At 42.8% G+C, this 13,939-nt stretch overlaps 1 protein-coding gene across 5 annotated transcripts in view; it reads right to left on the bottom strand.

Moving 5' to 3' along the window:
• Nucleotides 1-874: 874 nt before the first annotated feature.
• The window catches only part of BLVRA (biliverdin reductase A), a 40,814-nt gene continuing 27,749 nt past the window's right edge, over nt 875-13,939 (bottom strand). For 4 of the 5 annotated variants that reach the window (XM_075705689.1, XM_075705691.1, XM_075705692.1 and 1 more), the window contains 5 exons: nt 13,058-13,177; nt 12,318-12,415; nt 10,783-10,890; nt 9,881-10,046; nt 876-4,087 (listed from right to left, as the gene is read on the bottom strand). In XM_075705689.1, the coding sequence (XP_075561804.1) occupies nt 3,814-4,087; nt 9,881-10,046; nt 10,783-10,890; nt 12,318-12,415; nt 13,058-13,177 (766 nt within the window). In that variant the 3' untranslated portion in view covers nt 876-3,813. Of the gene's footprint in view, nt 4,088-9,880; nt 10,047-10,782; nt 10,891-12,317; nt 12,416-13,057; nt 13,178-13,939 lie in introns of all 5 variants that reach the window. The other variant, XM_075705693.1, reaches the window with a different exon arrangement.

Raw genomic sequence — 13,939 nt, 5'->3', positions numbered from 1 at the left:
AGCACTCAGTCATCAGTGATTAACAAAGTGATTAGACAAAATTGATCAAAACAGTGACTTAGTTACAGATTCGAAGATGGCAAGGTTCACTCTATTACTACATGGAACTGCATAAAGGAAAATTAAATTACACTGAGTTGGAATGATTCACAAAGGGATTGTGTATGCAGGGGATAAGGAGGACCGTCCCGTTGAGTCACAAGGTTCAGAATAGACCCCCTTGCTTTCTAAACTCCTTCTCAGAGAGGAGTCTAGGTGCAGCTAGGCCCACTCTTAGTCTCAGACGTGGTCAACGGTTTAATAGGAATAAGGATAAGGCAGCAGTATAAGACTCACTTTGAAATTAAATCGTACATCTACAGACTACTTAAACTGATTTACACATGCATACACACAAACATGAATGCATATATGAAAATGGTATACCTGTTAAAAATTCCCCTCGAGTTCAGTGAAATACTCACCTCTAATGTCTTGGCATTTCTCAATGGGGGAGGGTTGAGCCTCAAGGAGTGAAGGGTTTCAGCCCAGGCGCCACTGTCAGTCTTCGGCAATGGATTTCTGCTTGCAGCAAACTTTCAGAGTTTGCTGGCTCTGAGAGATGTCTCACTCAGAGGGAGATGCTGCTGCAGCCCGCGGCAGTCCAGGAGAGCTCAAAGGGCCTCTCTTAGGACTGCTGTTTATAGGATTGTGAGATGATTGACTTTAATCACCAGTAAATTTCCACCTGAGCCACAGTTCAGATCGGTAGTTGCTGGAATTCCAGTAACAATGATACCACTCTGTTTCAAGGCTGTCAGGGGTAGCTGTTTGTTCTTGCTCCCCTCGTTAGCCATAATACGAAGATTTTGATAAGGACAGGGCTGCTCTCTGCTTCAGCCATGTAGGAGTTTCTAGTACAATTAAGGGGTGCTTAACTGACTAACTCGCTACACAAAAGCGGCGGCCTGGAATTCCTGAGATCGTAAAGCTGTTGAAGAGAAAGAGGAATGGGAGGGGGATGCACCACCACAAGCAGTTTATTAAAACCACAAGAAAATCCATTTCAATACCTGTTTCAGATTCTACTTAGCAGATTCAAAAAGGTTGCTCAAATACACCAGTTGTTGAATCGGAAACTGGAAGCATACAACCAAGATTTAGACTTGCCAGTACACCTGGGCAGGAGTCAGACAGGACTGGAAGGGCAGGAATGTTGTGGGAGGGCTCATGAGTTGAGATAAGGTTACAAACCCCACCACACCTGTATCCAAAACTTTGAAACAGGAGAGGGAGAAAGCTAAGGGCTTTAGGATAGGATAGCCTGTAGTTGCTGGGAGGATTTCACAGGGCTCGAGGAGTGAAAGGGAGGAAAAGAACCAGTCGGGACAGAGCCACTTTCAGCACAGGCAATGGAAACTGCTAATGAAGGACAACGGAACTAAAAGGAATTATTAAGAGCTCCAATATTTTATTGGTGAGTTTGACATCTGGTTAAACAATAAGTACATTTGAAGCTGGACATCCAGTAGCTCTCATATACAAACCATCATCATACCTCAGCAAATTCACAGGGCTGAAGGAAAGGCCATTTGAATGCTGCAAGCTCCCAGGAGCAGGGTAGACAGCAGTAGGCAAGCAGGTTAGCTGGAAGGAATGGGAAGTGGATGGAGGAGAGCGCAGGATATCCAGCTGTAGGGATCTGCCTCCCCTAGCTCAAATTAACCAGCTAATTTCCCCAGGCTCTCTCTATAGAAACAAGCTTCTACAGAGGGTGATTCACTGCACAATGTTATACTGCTGCTCTGCAGAGCTCCCAAGAATTTATTCCCCATTTTTTAGAGAAATACTGCTCTCACCAGCAACTGCAGAGCACGCCCAGGGAGACGTTGTGGCTAATTTTGATGCCTATAGATGGGGACCATGAATCGCCCTTCCCTTTGCCCTCCCTCCCCAGCTACCCATTGTGAATTAGCATGTAAACAAGTGGTATTCACCCCATATTCACAGCTGAGGAGTTTGTCAAGAAACAGGACCTCTCATGTGCTGTCATACATAGCAGATAGATAAACACAGCAGATTCTAATTTCATTCTGATGGACTTCCTGCATTTTGCCACAAACCCACTTTTTCCCCTTATACAGCATCAGATATGCCCAGGCAACGTCCATCACATTGGTAAAGAAGTCCCTGTGAGTGAAGTGCCACCTCAGTAAGGTGTCCTTCTGGGTGGACAAGTGCATGATCTGCCTGCTCAAATCTTCTGCCAACCCACATGGATTTCAATCCATTGAAGTCAGTAGGAGGGTTTTCACTGATTCCAATAGATAGCGTAGATTTAAACAAATTTCACATGCAGAGTTCATTCACATATCAAGCTCCAGTTGCTCCTAAAATCTGACTGATTTGGGAAAAAATACACAGTTTTTCCTTTCCTGTTTGCAATTAACTGAGCTGTACCCAACTTCTCAATGAACATGATTTACCCAAAAGAAGACTTTTTTCCATCAATATTGAGTGGCTGTAATTATGTATACATTCACAACATATATGCTCCCTTATTAAAAAATTGCCCAAGTGATAATGTGGAAAAGAAATGATGGCTCTGTGTTTGACAGAACAACTGCACAGACTGAAGTTTGCTGCTCTATTAATATAGCACCAACAGATGCTGTAATTAGAGAGTAAAAGGCAAACAGAGGAATTAATTGTTTTGTGCACTGTTTAGGCTTCTCCTAAAACTAAAATGCTTCTTTAGGGAAGTGATAATGTCTTCATACATGACCCTGGGACTACTGTAAAATGCTAAAGACCCATCCCCACAGGCTAATTGCTCCATTTTCTACAGTTCTATTCTAATTTTATCACTATTTCTAATGAATTTCACTGTTTCCAGGAGTGCATTAGTTATCTTTTTTCTTAAAGGCAAGATGTATATTATTTTTAGCAATCTATTCACATGCTGAATTAGATACAGAACACAAATGAAGGACAATACGCTGCTTCCAGCGCAAAAAAAGAAAAATATTTAGATTCAGTAGAAAGCAGGCAGGCAATGTGTTAGTTTAATGGACTGTTCTAATCTCTGCTGGAAAAATATTTCTATGTTGGCACAGGGCACCAGAGAAATTGAGTGAACTCAACATGGCATCTATCAAGAGAAAAGATATTTCTTCTATTCTGGTTTGATACCAGTATAGATTCTATTTGAAGGTAGATGATTTCCAATGTGGAAAAAAAACCCCACACCAAAAAAAACCAATCAAAAAACCCAAACAGGCACAACAACTAATTAGAGTAAACACACAGAACAGTTCAGGGCATCTGGAAGAAAAGATCAGGACTTTGGTGGCACAAGTTCTGCAGATCAAGTAAAGAGGTGGAAAACTCACCTAGAACTTCATTCAAGCTAATACTTCTTTCTAGATAATACTACATGAATACTAATAAATGAGACACATCTCATTTTCAGACGTATCTAGAGGGGGGAAAAAATCCTCAGGAGAGAAAAACACATCTAGTATCTGCAGTCCTCCAGGATCTGCTCTCAGGGACATTTCCAGCTGAATCACAGGAAAGCTTGTTGCTGCTAGGTTCCTATCTGCCTGGAAGGACGGCAATGCATTGGAGCAGGGTACTGTTGCTTTGTTCTGGCGCAAACCAGAAGGCACAGGGTATAGGCCAGGCTCTCCAGCCCACCCAGAGAGCCTAGGAATCACAGCTAGTCAAAAAAAAAATGTAATGAAACAGAAATAGCAACTGCTTGATGGCAACGGTGAGCTCTAGCCCTACAGCTTTCCCATCTGCCATGTTTCTCCTTCCCTAAGAGCAGTCTCAGGAAGAGATTTTCTCTGGCTGTTCACAGTGCTGTTGGATCACCTCAGCAAGGTCAAGACACCGCAAAATTCGCCATTTCTCAGCAGCCAGCTCCTCCTTGGATACCTGGCCCAGCAGTTTTTTGGCAAAGAGGTTCTGATCCTGCATGAAAAGGCCCACAGCAGACCTTGGGGCTTGAGGGAAGTTCTCCAGGCAACCACTTGTGAAACAGAAGTTGATTTTCTTCTCACGTCTCATCCCTGGTCCCCTTTCTTCAATCCAAGTCAGAGGTCTAGTGTGGAGGATCAGAGAAAAAGAAGACTATGAAGAAACGGAATCAACAGTTCTGGTTTATGCTTTTTTCTTAGCATTCACAAAAAATGCCCTAATAAATGCACCATTTTTAAATTTCAGACACTGAATATTCAGGTAACATGTTCTGACCAACATGCCTTGTGGTTACAGAGTTGAACACCAGGTAATAGTCTTAACTCTGCCATTCTTTCATGCCATGACTTTCAGCATACCATCTAAGCTCTCCCCAGTTTTGTCTTCCCTATGCACAAAGTGAAGCCAGCAATGTCTAGCCATCTCACAGGGAAGAAGGAAGTTTAATGTGTGTGTTTGTGGACTTGGATGAAAAGTGCAGTTAAACATCCAAATATTTTGTGCATGACTCAATCACAGCTAAACTCACAAGGCCTTCAATGTCTAGTCATTCTTCCAGCAAGAATAAATTTACATCACTCAGGTACATAATGATGACCCAGGTGCTAGTGTGCAAGCTGAACACCGCCCCTTTAGGATGAGCTGGACAGATGGCAAGTTCACTTATGCAGACACTAGTTTCCATACTCTCCGAATGTTTCAAATACGTTTCTTTCTCTTCACTGGGAGCATTGAGTTGATCTTACAGATTACATCAGAAGATGTCAATTTTGCCTGTTTCAGCTAACACAGACTCTCAGGCAGGTCTTTCTTAATCACAGCCAAGTCCTGTCTTATGCCAACATGATAGTCACAGTCTCCAGGCCAAGCATTGGTGGTGTTGGCTATTGACTGGCATGGCTCACAGGTCCCCACACTTTCCTCCCCAGCTTCCCAGTTTGGCTGAGGAAAGAGGAGCCATGGGACACACTGCATCACTTCAGGGGTCTTAACAGACTCCCTGGCCCAACACTGCAAATGCTTGCAGAGGCTTTGAGGAATGGTCCTCAGCACCAGCCACAGCCACGATCCTCCCTTCCTGCTCTCTTGTCAACTGCCTAAACTGTGCCATTACCTTTCTGCAGCTCATTCATCAGCACTCACTACTGCCTGTGTTTAGAGGATGCACACTATTTTTCTTAGTTTGTTATTGATGGCCCTTCCACAGTCCTTTATGGCCCACTTTAGTCTGTGCCACTCACAAATTATGAGGGCATCAATAGCATGGAAGAATAAATTGTCTCCAAGTACTGCCCATTAAATCACCAATATCATTAGATCTGGAAAGAAAGTCCTTGTCAATCTACCCTGAACACCTTCTGCAGAGCACTCAGCTTAATGATTCTGCACCTCTCATCTTTTATGCTTTAGGATCCAGTTTCTATATTCACATCATTGTATCAATTATTATTTGCTCACCTGTACTGCCACCCCCCCCCCCCCACACACACAAATTAAGCATGGCCAGAAGAACCTGACTGAACAGAATAAAACAACTGGAGAGGGGGGGGGAAAAAAAAAAAAAAAAAAAAAAAAAAGACCCAAATCACAGCCTGCAAGAATGCACCAAAGAAAATCCTCAGAGGACTAATAAATGCAAAGCCACCACGCATTTCAGGAAGTCTCAAGGATACATGTCACTGCAGGCCAGAAGAGTGCTTGAGGGCCATATCACCCGGTGTTTTCTGTGTTCTCATCCTCCTTCCCCAAGGTGCCGGCTGTTGACCTCAGTCAGAGGCAAGCCGCTGAGCAAGCTGGGTTTTGCTCTGACTAGACAGAGCTGTTTTTATGTTCTTATGACAGCAAACAGCCACAGAGGGTTCAGGCCACTGTTATTCAAAGCTGCTTTAGCTCGAGTAGGCAGGTATGAAGAAACCACTGGGCAGGCATAGGCAAAGATCTCCACCATAATAGTGGGGAGTCCACAATATGATCCAAAACAGACAGTGTCAATGTAGGGTCACCTCCCTGGGGTGATCTAAAGCAGATGCACACCAATGATCAGGCTCAAGCGTATGCCGCCTTCTGCTCTGACTTGGGGGAGCCACTGAACCAGAAGCACCACCATGCAGAGCGGGCAGAATTTAATCAAAGTGATTATTAAAATGACTGACTTAGATCAGTGAGCAGGAAAATGTTGCGTTTACTAATAGATTTATCTTCTTTTGCGATTGGATTTTTGGTTGTTTTCCTAATGAGAGGTTGATTCTACTTCATTGGTAACCAAAACATATTAATTTTTAATTAACAACAACTTCTACATGAAAATTACTCCTTTTTTTTGCTATAAAGACACGTATGCTGCAAATCTGCACATTATTTATGCAATTTTGCAGCTTAAGAAACAGGTTTGTATCTTCTGTCAGAAAATTGTGAAGGGTTGCTGGTTTTTTTAATAGATAATGTCACCATTTTCATTAAAGATTCGTATCAAAGTATTATTTGGCTATGGATGTAGTTAGTTATTTAGAAGCGTTAGTAGTGTTAGAAGCAACAAATCCAGCATTTTTGGTAGCTGAACAAAGCCACATTAAATATGTTGGACAGTTAAAGAAGAAAAAGAAAGTTTAACCAAACGTTAACAAACCACTTTTATACTGACTTTTTACAAAGCAAGCACTATCTGCAGTGAAGGAACTACCCCAACTTTCTATGGTCATTCTGTCTGTCCAGATTTCAGACTGGTAGAGCTCTCCTAGCTATATTTTATTCAGAGATTGGAAGAGACTTTCTGTTTTTCTGATTCTCTGTTTCCTCAAATGAGTGGCCCTGTTGGACTGTGCTAGCTCAATAAACCAAAACAAAGTGAACACTCTTTGTACCTGCAGAAGAATTAAGCTGGTTTCATGCTTGAAAGGGGTCCACTCAGCTTAATATTTTATGCAGCAACTTCTGCAGAAAGCATGTATTACATGATTTTTTACGGATGTTCAATTTGAAGCTATTTTATTAGACTTTGTAAGCTTAGATCTCAACAAAAACATCATTTCAAATGTTTATTGTCAGAATATGTGTTCAGAAAATGTCTTCAATTTCTTTTAAACATCTTCCTATTCACGCTTTGAAAATGCCAATATTTTTTATTTACCATGCAATCAAAAAGGGGCTACCTTACCTTGGATAGGAATTAGACAATTAGCCCCTACCCCTAGTTAACATCAAAAGAGATGCTGCCCAAGTCATTAACTCATCAGTTTGCACTAAAAATTCATTTTTGACATTTACTGAATCCATGTTCCGTAATCCTGGAACAGGAACTGCAGTCCCAAACCAGCCATGCTGTCAGTAGAGGTTTGGCTTTTCCTGGATTGCTCAGTGTTTTATCACGCAGAGGCTGTCAGCTCAACCGTCTTGGAAACACAACAAAGGCAGAGGTCATCTCTCAGATAGCTGGGCATCAGGCGTTAATGCACACCTCCAAAATCCACCCAGAGACAGATGAGCAGCCAGTGCGGGCTATGCAGCAGAGACAGACTACAGCCTTTGCACAAATCCCTGCTTAACAAGCAGAACACAGGCTCCTGCATTCTGCACCTGCTGTATTTTCCAAGGCAGAAAATAGGCTGAATTAACCTGATTTCTCAAGGTTAGTGTATTCATGTCTTTCAAAAAAGGATGGGATAGCTCTCCAGAAAGATGCAGACCTTTCCCATCCTTCAGCAAAATAAAGGTTGGGCAAATAAGAGCCGTAACACCACCACCATTACTGCTGGGCCATAACTTCACTTGATGGAGGGTGGGCCAAATTCTCTACTGCTGTAACTCCACTGACGTCAACAGGGGAAGGTCAGCAGGAAATATGGCCCTGCCACTGAACAGAATACAGGAACGCTATGTAACTTTCCAGCTGGCGTAAATTATCCCAGAGGCATAAAGCTGACTGTCCCTGAGGTCATTAAAAAGCTCATGGTGACAAAACACTTACTGACCCATACAAATAGTTAGCATTGGGCTAAGAAAAGCAGGTATCTGTTAGCAGTGTAGAGCAGAAAAAAAACAGAAATCCAGAAATGGTTCTGTATCTAGCAAATATCATACATAGCACTAAGGGCTACCTAGGAGACAGGACAGCCAGTGAAATGTTTAAGCCACCCACTAGTTCCACCTGCTGGAATTAGTTCAAAATCTCACTCTATATAGATCCTTACAGCTACTCGTGTTACTGGCACATTGCTAAGAGGGTAAACAGAGCTTGTATGCTGAGTTCTGTCCTCTCACAACTGCCTTTTAAAAGGAATTGGAAATGATGTTTTCTTTAAAGAGAGAGGAAGACTGCTAAGACAAGATGCTAATCCCACGACAAACAGCAGTGGGCTTTGTAGGACTGGCTGATAAAATGCCTAACATGACCTGCGGTGAAACTAACAGCTCAAATGAGCCCTGATTATTCACTCCCCAAATAGCTAGTCTTTCAGGTTATTACTTTTCTAACTAAACACTTATCTAAAATTCTTAAAGAAGTAAGCATTCATGTTTGGTGGTTTTTCTTTTTTGTTTTCATTGGGGTTTTTTTTTGTTTTAAGTGTTCTAGCTGTATAAGTGCAACAAAAAAAGGGTAATTATTGCAAACGAAGATAGGCCAGAATATTTTCCCCTGGGGTCTTATTTTCCCCTGCTCTCCCTAGTCTTCTCATCTGCCTCTTGTCATATGCCTATGAGAGGGTCATCTGTCTCAAAGGCAGAGTGTGCTACATAGAAAAACAGGAAAATAGGAGTGAAGGGAAAGGAACAAATTGTTCCATCACCATTCCTACCTCCTAGGAAACATATAGAGCTGGGTAACTTCTCTGTACCTTTTCATGTCAGACAATTCTCAAATTGCATCTATAGCATGCAGTGAATTTTTGTTGTAACTTCAACCTAACTGAAAGGACATGACCTCCATGCGGACAGCCCAGAAGAGAGTTTCCAGCAAAATACACCACCTGACTTTGGACCAAGTTGAGTTCTCAATCCACAGTATGAAACACTGATGACTTACTTCATGGTCATACAATATTTAAAAATATACTGGTTTATAGCAAGGCCGTTAAAAATATGCTATTTGATAGCAAGGCTCTTGCTATCATATAATAAAAGGGAGATCAAACTCATTATTGTAAAATCATCATCAAAAGAATTTTCTGCAAGAAAATCATAGTGTAGTGACTGGAAAAAATGACAAGTAATCCTGGCTGCTGGATTCTCACTCAGCCTGACACACTCATGCAACAAAAGCAAAAAGACAAGAAATGGGCAACGCGCTGTTCTCCTACTCGGGGGAGGGGGGGGGGGGGGGGGGGGGGGGGGCGTCGAGGAAACTTTAGGACTGCAGATCAGGCATTAGTCAAGAGCAAACTTTGCATGTTGGCCTTTCAGTAGTTTATTATACTTCTGCTCGAAATGTGTAATTTTCTCTTAACCTCCAGCTAGTACTACATATTAGCACAAACATTATAGTGGCTATAAGCTAAGTATTATAACTAGTGCATTACCTTTTCAACAGTCATATATTTTCAACCTTTAAAGAACAGTTAGCTTTCAAGGTACAGCTAGAATGTCTGATGCTAAACAAAAACTATCCTGCCTCGAACAGCTTTTCAGAGTGCAAGAGAAGGGTCTTTCAGTCTTGGGCATAGTAAATGCATTACGGGCCCATTCCTACATTCAGACATCAGAAAAGAGCTTTTAAACCTCCTCGTGCTCTTCAGCAGACATGGTTTGGTGGTGGCTTTTCTTACCATGATTACTATAGGAAGCATTTTCAGGTCTGTTTCTCCTATATGCTTTCATGCAAGCATCTACCTGTTCTGTTTCCACAAGAGGAAGAGAGGATGCAGAACTCCTGCAGATGATACCTGAGGAGCCTGGCTCACCTGCTGCCAAGGCCATTACTCACTTCTTGTTTGCTGTCTGAAAGTGAACAGTCATTCTGGAATAATCCTTCTGCTTTTCTCTGGTGGCAGATGTAACAGTGAGGTCTCCAAAGAGGTCAACCAGCCAAGTCAGTCGGGCAATTCCACTGAAAGCTGGGAATCCTGTTTTGTTTTCATCGAGGACGCTACCTGGTGCAACAGCAACAGAAAGTCTTGAGAATTGGGAAAAGAGAATAATGCCTTCTGCATAGAAAAGGCAGAAGAAACTGCAGTGTTGCAGGCTTAGAGATCAGGGTGTAGAAAGGCCACGAGCGGATGGATGAACTGAGTAGGAAAGTCAACAAACATGGTCAACCTTGAAATTGATCAGTTAGTGAGCTATGACAGAGAAGGCTGCACAAAGTACATATACAACAAACCCTTTAGGACATGTTGAGGACAGGAGGATTCAACAAGGGAATAAAGTAAGGAGAAAACAATGGCTTGAAAATCTCTCCCAGCTCTTCTGGGGACAAACACCAGTACGGAAGACTAAAGGTCCCCACCAGATATTGGGACACTCCCTCAGAGCTCATCATCCTCTCTGAGACCAAGTTGAATGAGAAATTGGTCACTACCACCAAAGTACAGAAGGGATGAAGAAGTGCGCTCTCCTCCATACAACAAGGCACGGGCTTGCATTCTTACCAGATAGCAGAAAGAGATGAGCAAAGCAACAGCCCATAGAAGATAACTGTTAAGGCAAAGGTGCTTTCCAGACAGTTCTGTAATTTCATGGAAATATCCAGAACTGATACCTGTGTCTCTAGTGAGTTTATAGACAGACTCTCATCTAAAAGGACTGAATGAAGCCTGGAAGGACTGGCTTCCCTGTGGAACAGGCAGACAAATCCAGATGGACTTCGATTTCCCCACAGCTACTGACCTGTGAAATGCAGTGTTCCCTTCACCAGGTCTTTCCCAGCCACCTCTTTTTTTAGCTGCTTGTACTCTTCAGTGAGAAGCTCAATGTGTTCCACATGGAGTACTTTATCTGCCATCAAGGAAAAAACAAAACAAAACAAAAAAAACCCACACACCAAAAATCAGGACAGATTAAATAAGAGCTTTCTGTGTGAATCAAAGGCGCATCTAAGCAATAAAGGCTTCACCATCCACCAGTGGGACCTCACTTAGAAATGTTCTCACACATGGCTGACAAAATGATGTCAGGAAGAAAACCAAACATGGGCCCTGCACCGAGGCATCAATCTGGGTTAAGGATTTTCAGGAGACAATAATAATAACAACAATAAACATAGAGACTACAGGAACAGTAACCACTATGTTTAACAGAAACTCTGTAATGAAACCCAATACCCAACTAAGGCTGGAACATGAGTCTTCAGAGTAAAAGACAGATTAATTCTTGGCCTCTTTCCCCTCACATTTCCTTGTTCTGCATTCTTCCTCCCAGGGTAGTAGGAAAGAAAAAGTAGGGGGGAAAAATAGCATAATACTCAGACCCAGGTTGTAACAATATGTTAAGGAGTACCTCCCTCCATTGCAATTAATTGGGCTACTTTGGAATAGAGGCCATCCAATACACATTGAATGTGGCCCTCATTCAATACGCATTTTTCTGGAAGGTTTCCAGGAGGGTCAATTTAGGCTGCTGACAGTAACTGCTGCTGCTTCAAGAGAAGAGGCATAAATTCTGCTCAATGGCAAGCCATCTGGTGAGCAACAAGGCAGTAAGTGGTGTTGGTACAGGGAAACAGCAAAGCAGAAATCCTATACCTCCGGTGTTTTAGGACAAAAGTCACGAAGGAAATTTTTAAGAAGCAGTGGTATAAATAGTGCAGCTTGTCCAAATGGTTTGCACTCTGCTCCTGCCCAGCACTGTTCTGTTCCTTGCAGCCCCATACATCCCCACTGGCCTCAACTGAACTGCCACCTTCTGACCCTTGGCACCACAGGGATGGCACCACATGCTTTCCAGAAATAAAGACATTGCTTAGAGACAAGCCGTCTTTCAGACAGGGATGCCTTGCTGGTCTACAATATCATTAGCAGCTGTGTGTGACCAGCACATCACAAACACTAGAAGCTAGGAGGGCTGTTTCCAGTTTTATTTTCTGGGAAAGAGAGGATGGGGAAGTGCACAAGTCCAATGGCTATGCTCATTAAGTGCTTTACTATCACTGCAACAGAAGTGTCCTTGTCTAACTGCATTCTTAGTGTCACAAGCAGAGACCAGTGCTTTTGTGAGGGCAAATGTACCTTACCCTTAGCCTTGACATTTGTGACATTTCCCCACTGACACACACCTTAAATCCTAGATTGACACATCTCTGAGACAGGCATACTCCCTTGTATGTCATGATTAATACTAGACTGGAGCCCTGCCTTTGAGTTTGATGCCTTTGGTGCTACCAAACAGGTAATATTGTTTACACCCTTGAGAACAAATGCCATTACCTTTCTGTTCAGCCATCTCCCAGAGCTCATGGGCCGCCTTGGCAGACAAAGCCATGGGGTACTCAACAAGAACATGTTTCCCAGCTTCCAAAAACATTCTGAAAGGCATACAAGATCAGTCTTTAAAAAATATATCATTGTAATCATCTCTCTCCACAGTGCAAGCTGCTTCTCATTCCCACAGTCAGCCCTTATGGAGAAATGCACAACGCAGAGTAACAGAAATAAATGGCAAGTTTCCTAGCAAGGATGGTGTGGTGGCTACATCACACATTTAAACACCAGAAGAGCTGGGTTTTAATTCTCCTTTTTCCACAAAATTCCCTCATTCACCTACAGCAAGTCACTAAAATGCTGCAGCATTAAGCACTGCAGTTTCTAACTTCCAGACACTTGAGTGGCTGGAGTGTGGCAGTGGAGCGGGGCACTGGAGTGCCCTTCCTCTATATAATCTGTGAGGAAAGGCTTTGAATCCTATTTTAAGCTGCCTGTCCATCAAACACAGGCTTAGAGGTACGCAACTGGAATTACTTGGGAAATTAATGCATCTTAAATCCTAGTCTCTTCCAGGGCTTATTGGGTACTCCAGGGAACTCGCTATCATTCACTTCAGGCTTCTAGTCTGGCAGTCTCTCCCAGTGTCCACATACTCTCCTGCAACAGCTTTACACATCTCCTCTATGCTTCTAAATAACAGGGGAAAGGGTGGGAAAAGGGAAAAAAAAAAAATCTCAAAATACCTGATGGTTTCTTCATGGCTTCTGTTCTCTGTGCTGATGAAGGCTGCATGGATCTCTTCACTTCTTAGAGCATCTTCCAGGCTAATCTGCTTGGCCTCATTAATATTGCCAAAACTTCTCCTGCGTATTTAGCATAAATACAATCAGAGCATAACCATCACAGCCCATTCTTCAAAACTGCATGCTGTGCAGCAGCACTTAGAAATTGTTCCCATGGACCACTGTCTCAGTGAGTTCAACCAGTGTAGAACAAAGGCAGCTTGTAATCTAGGAAGGGCATAGGCACTAACAGACAGAAGTGGAGCGGAGCGCACAAAAGAAGAAAACAGTTGTGTCAGTGTATTAGGTGGTGGTATCAGTACAGAAACTGTCCTGCTGTGTAAAGTGCTTTTTGGAGGTTTGTTTGTTTGTTTTGGTGTTTTGTTTTGGTTTTTAATATGCATCATTAAGAAAGAGCCATTTTAAAAGAGTGACTTGAAAGAGGACGTTGCTCCTATGGGAGAACTCCCCACCATGCTGGACAACATGGGCAAAAGCATTTGAGTTGGCAGGGCCACATGCAACTACACCAAGAACAGACAAGCAGGAGAGGGACAAAGCAGATGCTTGGCTACGATGGCTCATATCTTGAAACACACACACCATGTCAGTGCCAAGGGGAAGGCTCTTTTGGCCACCACCCTGAGCACATTTCCACCTGAAAATGAAACACACACACTCCCCCCAAAAGCCCTTTGCATTAGTAAAGACTGGAGCAGACACCTTGACAGTGTTAGGATAGGTGACAGACTGCATGAGGGTAGGCCACAAGCGTGACTTGAAAGCAGACAGGTAATGTCTGTATGTGATTGGAATGCAAAGAGCAAGGCAACATATCCAAGC

This window comes from Pelecanus crispus, chromosome 2 (assembly GCF_030463565.1).
Source record: "Pelecanus crispus isolate bPelCri1 chromosome 2, bPelCri1.pri, whole genome shotgun sequence".
In the NCBI taxonomy this organism is placed as follows: domain Eukaryota; kingdom Metazoa; phylum Chordata; class Aves; order Pelecaniformes; family Pelecanidae; genus Pelecanus; species Pelecanus crispus.
This window is presented reverse-complemented; position numbering and strand designations above follow the sequence as displayed.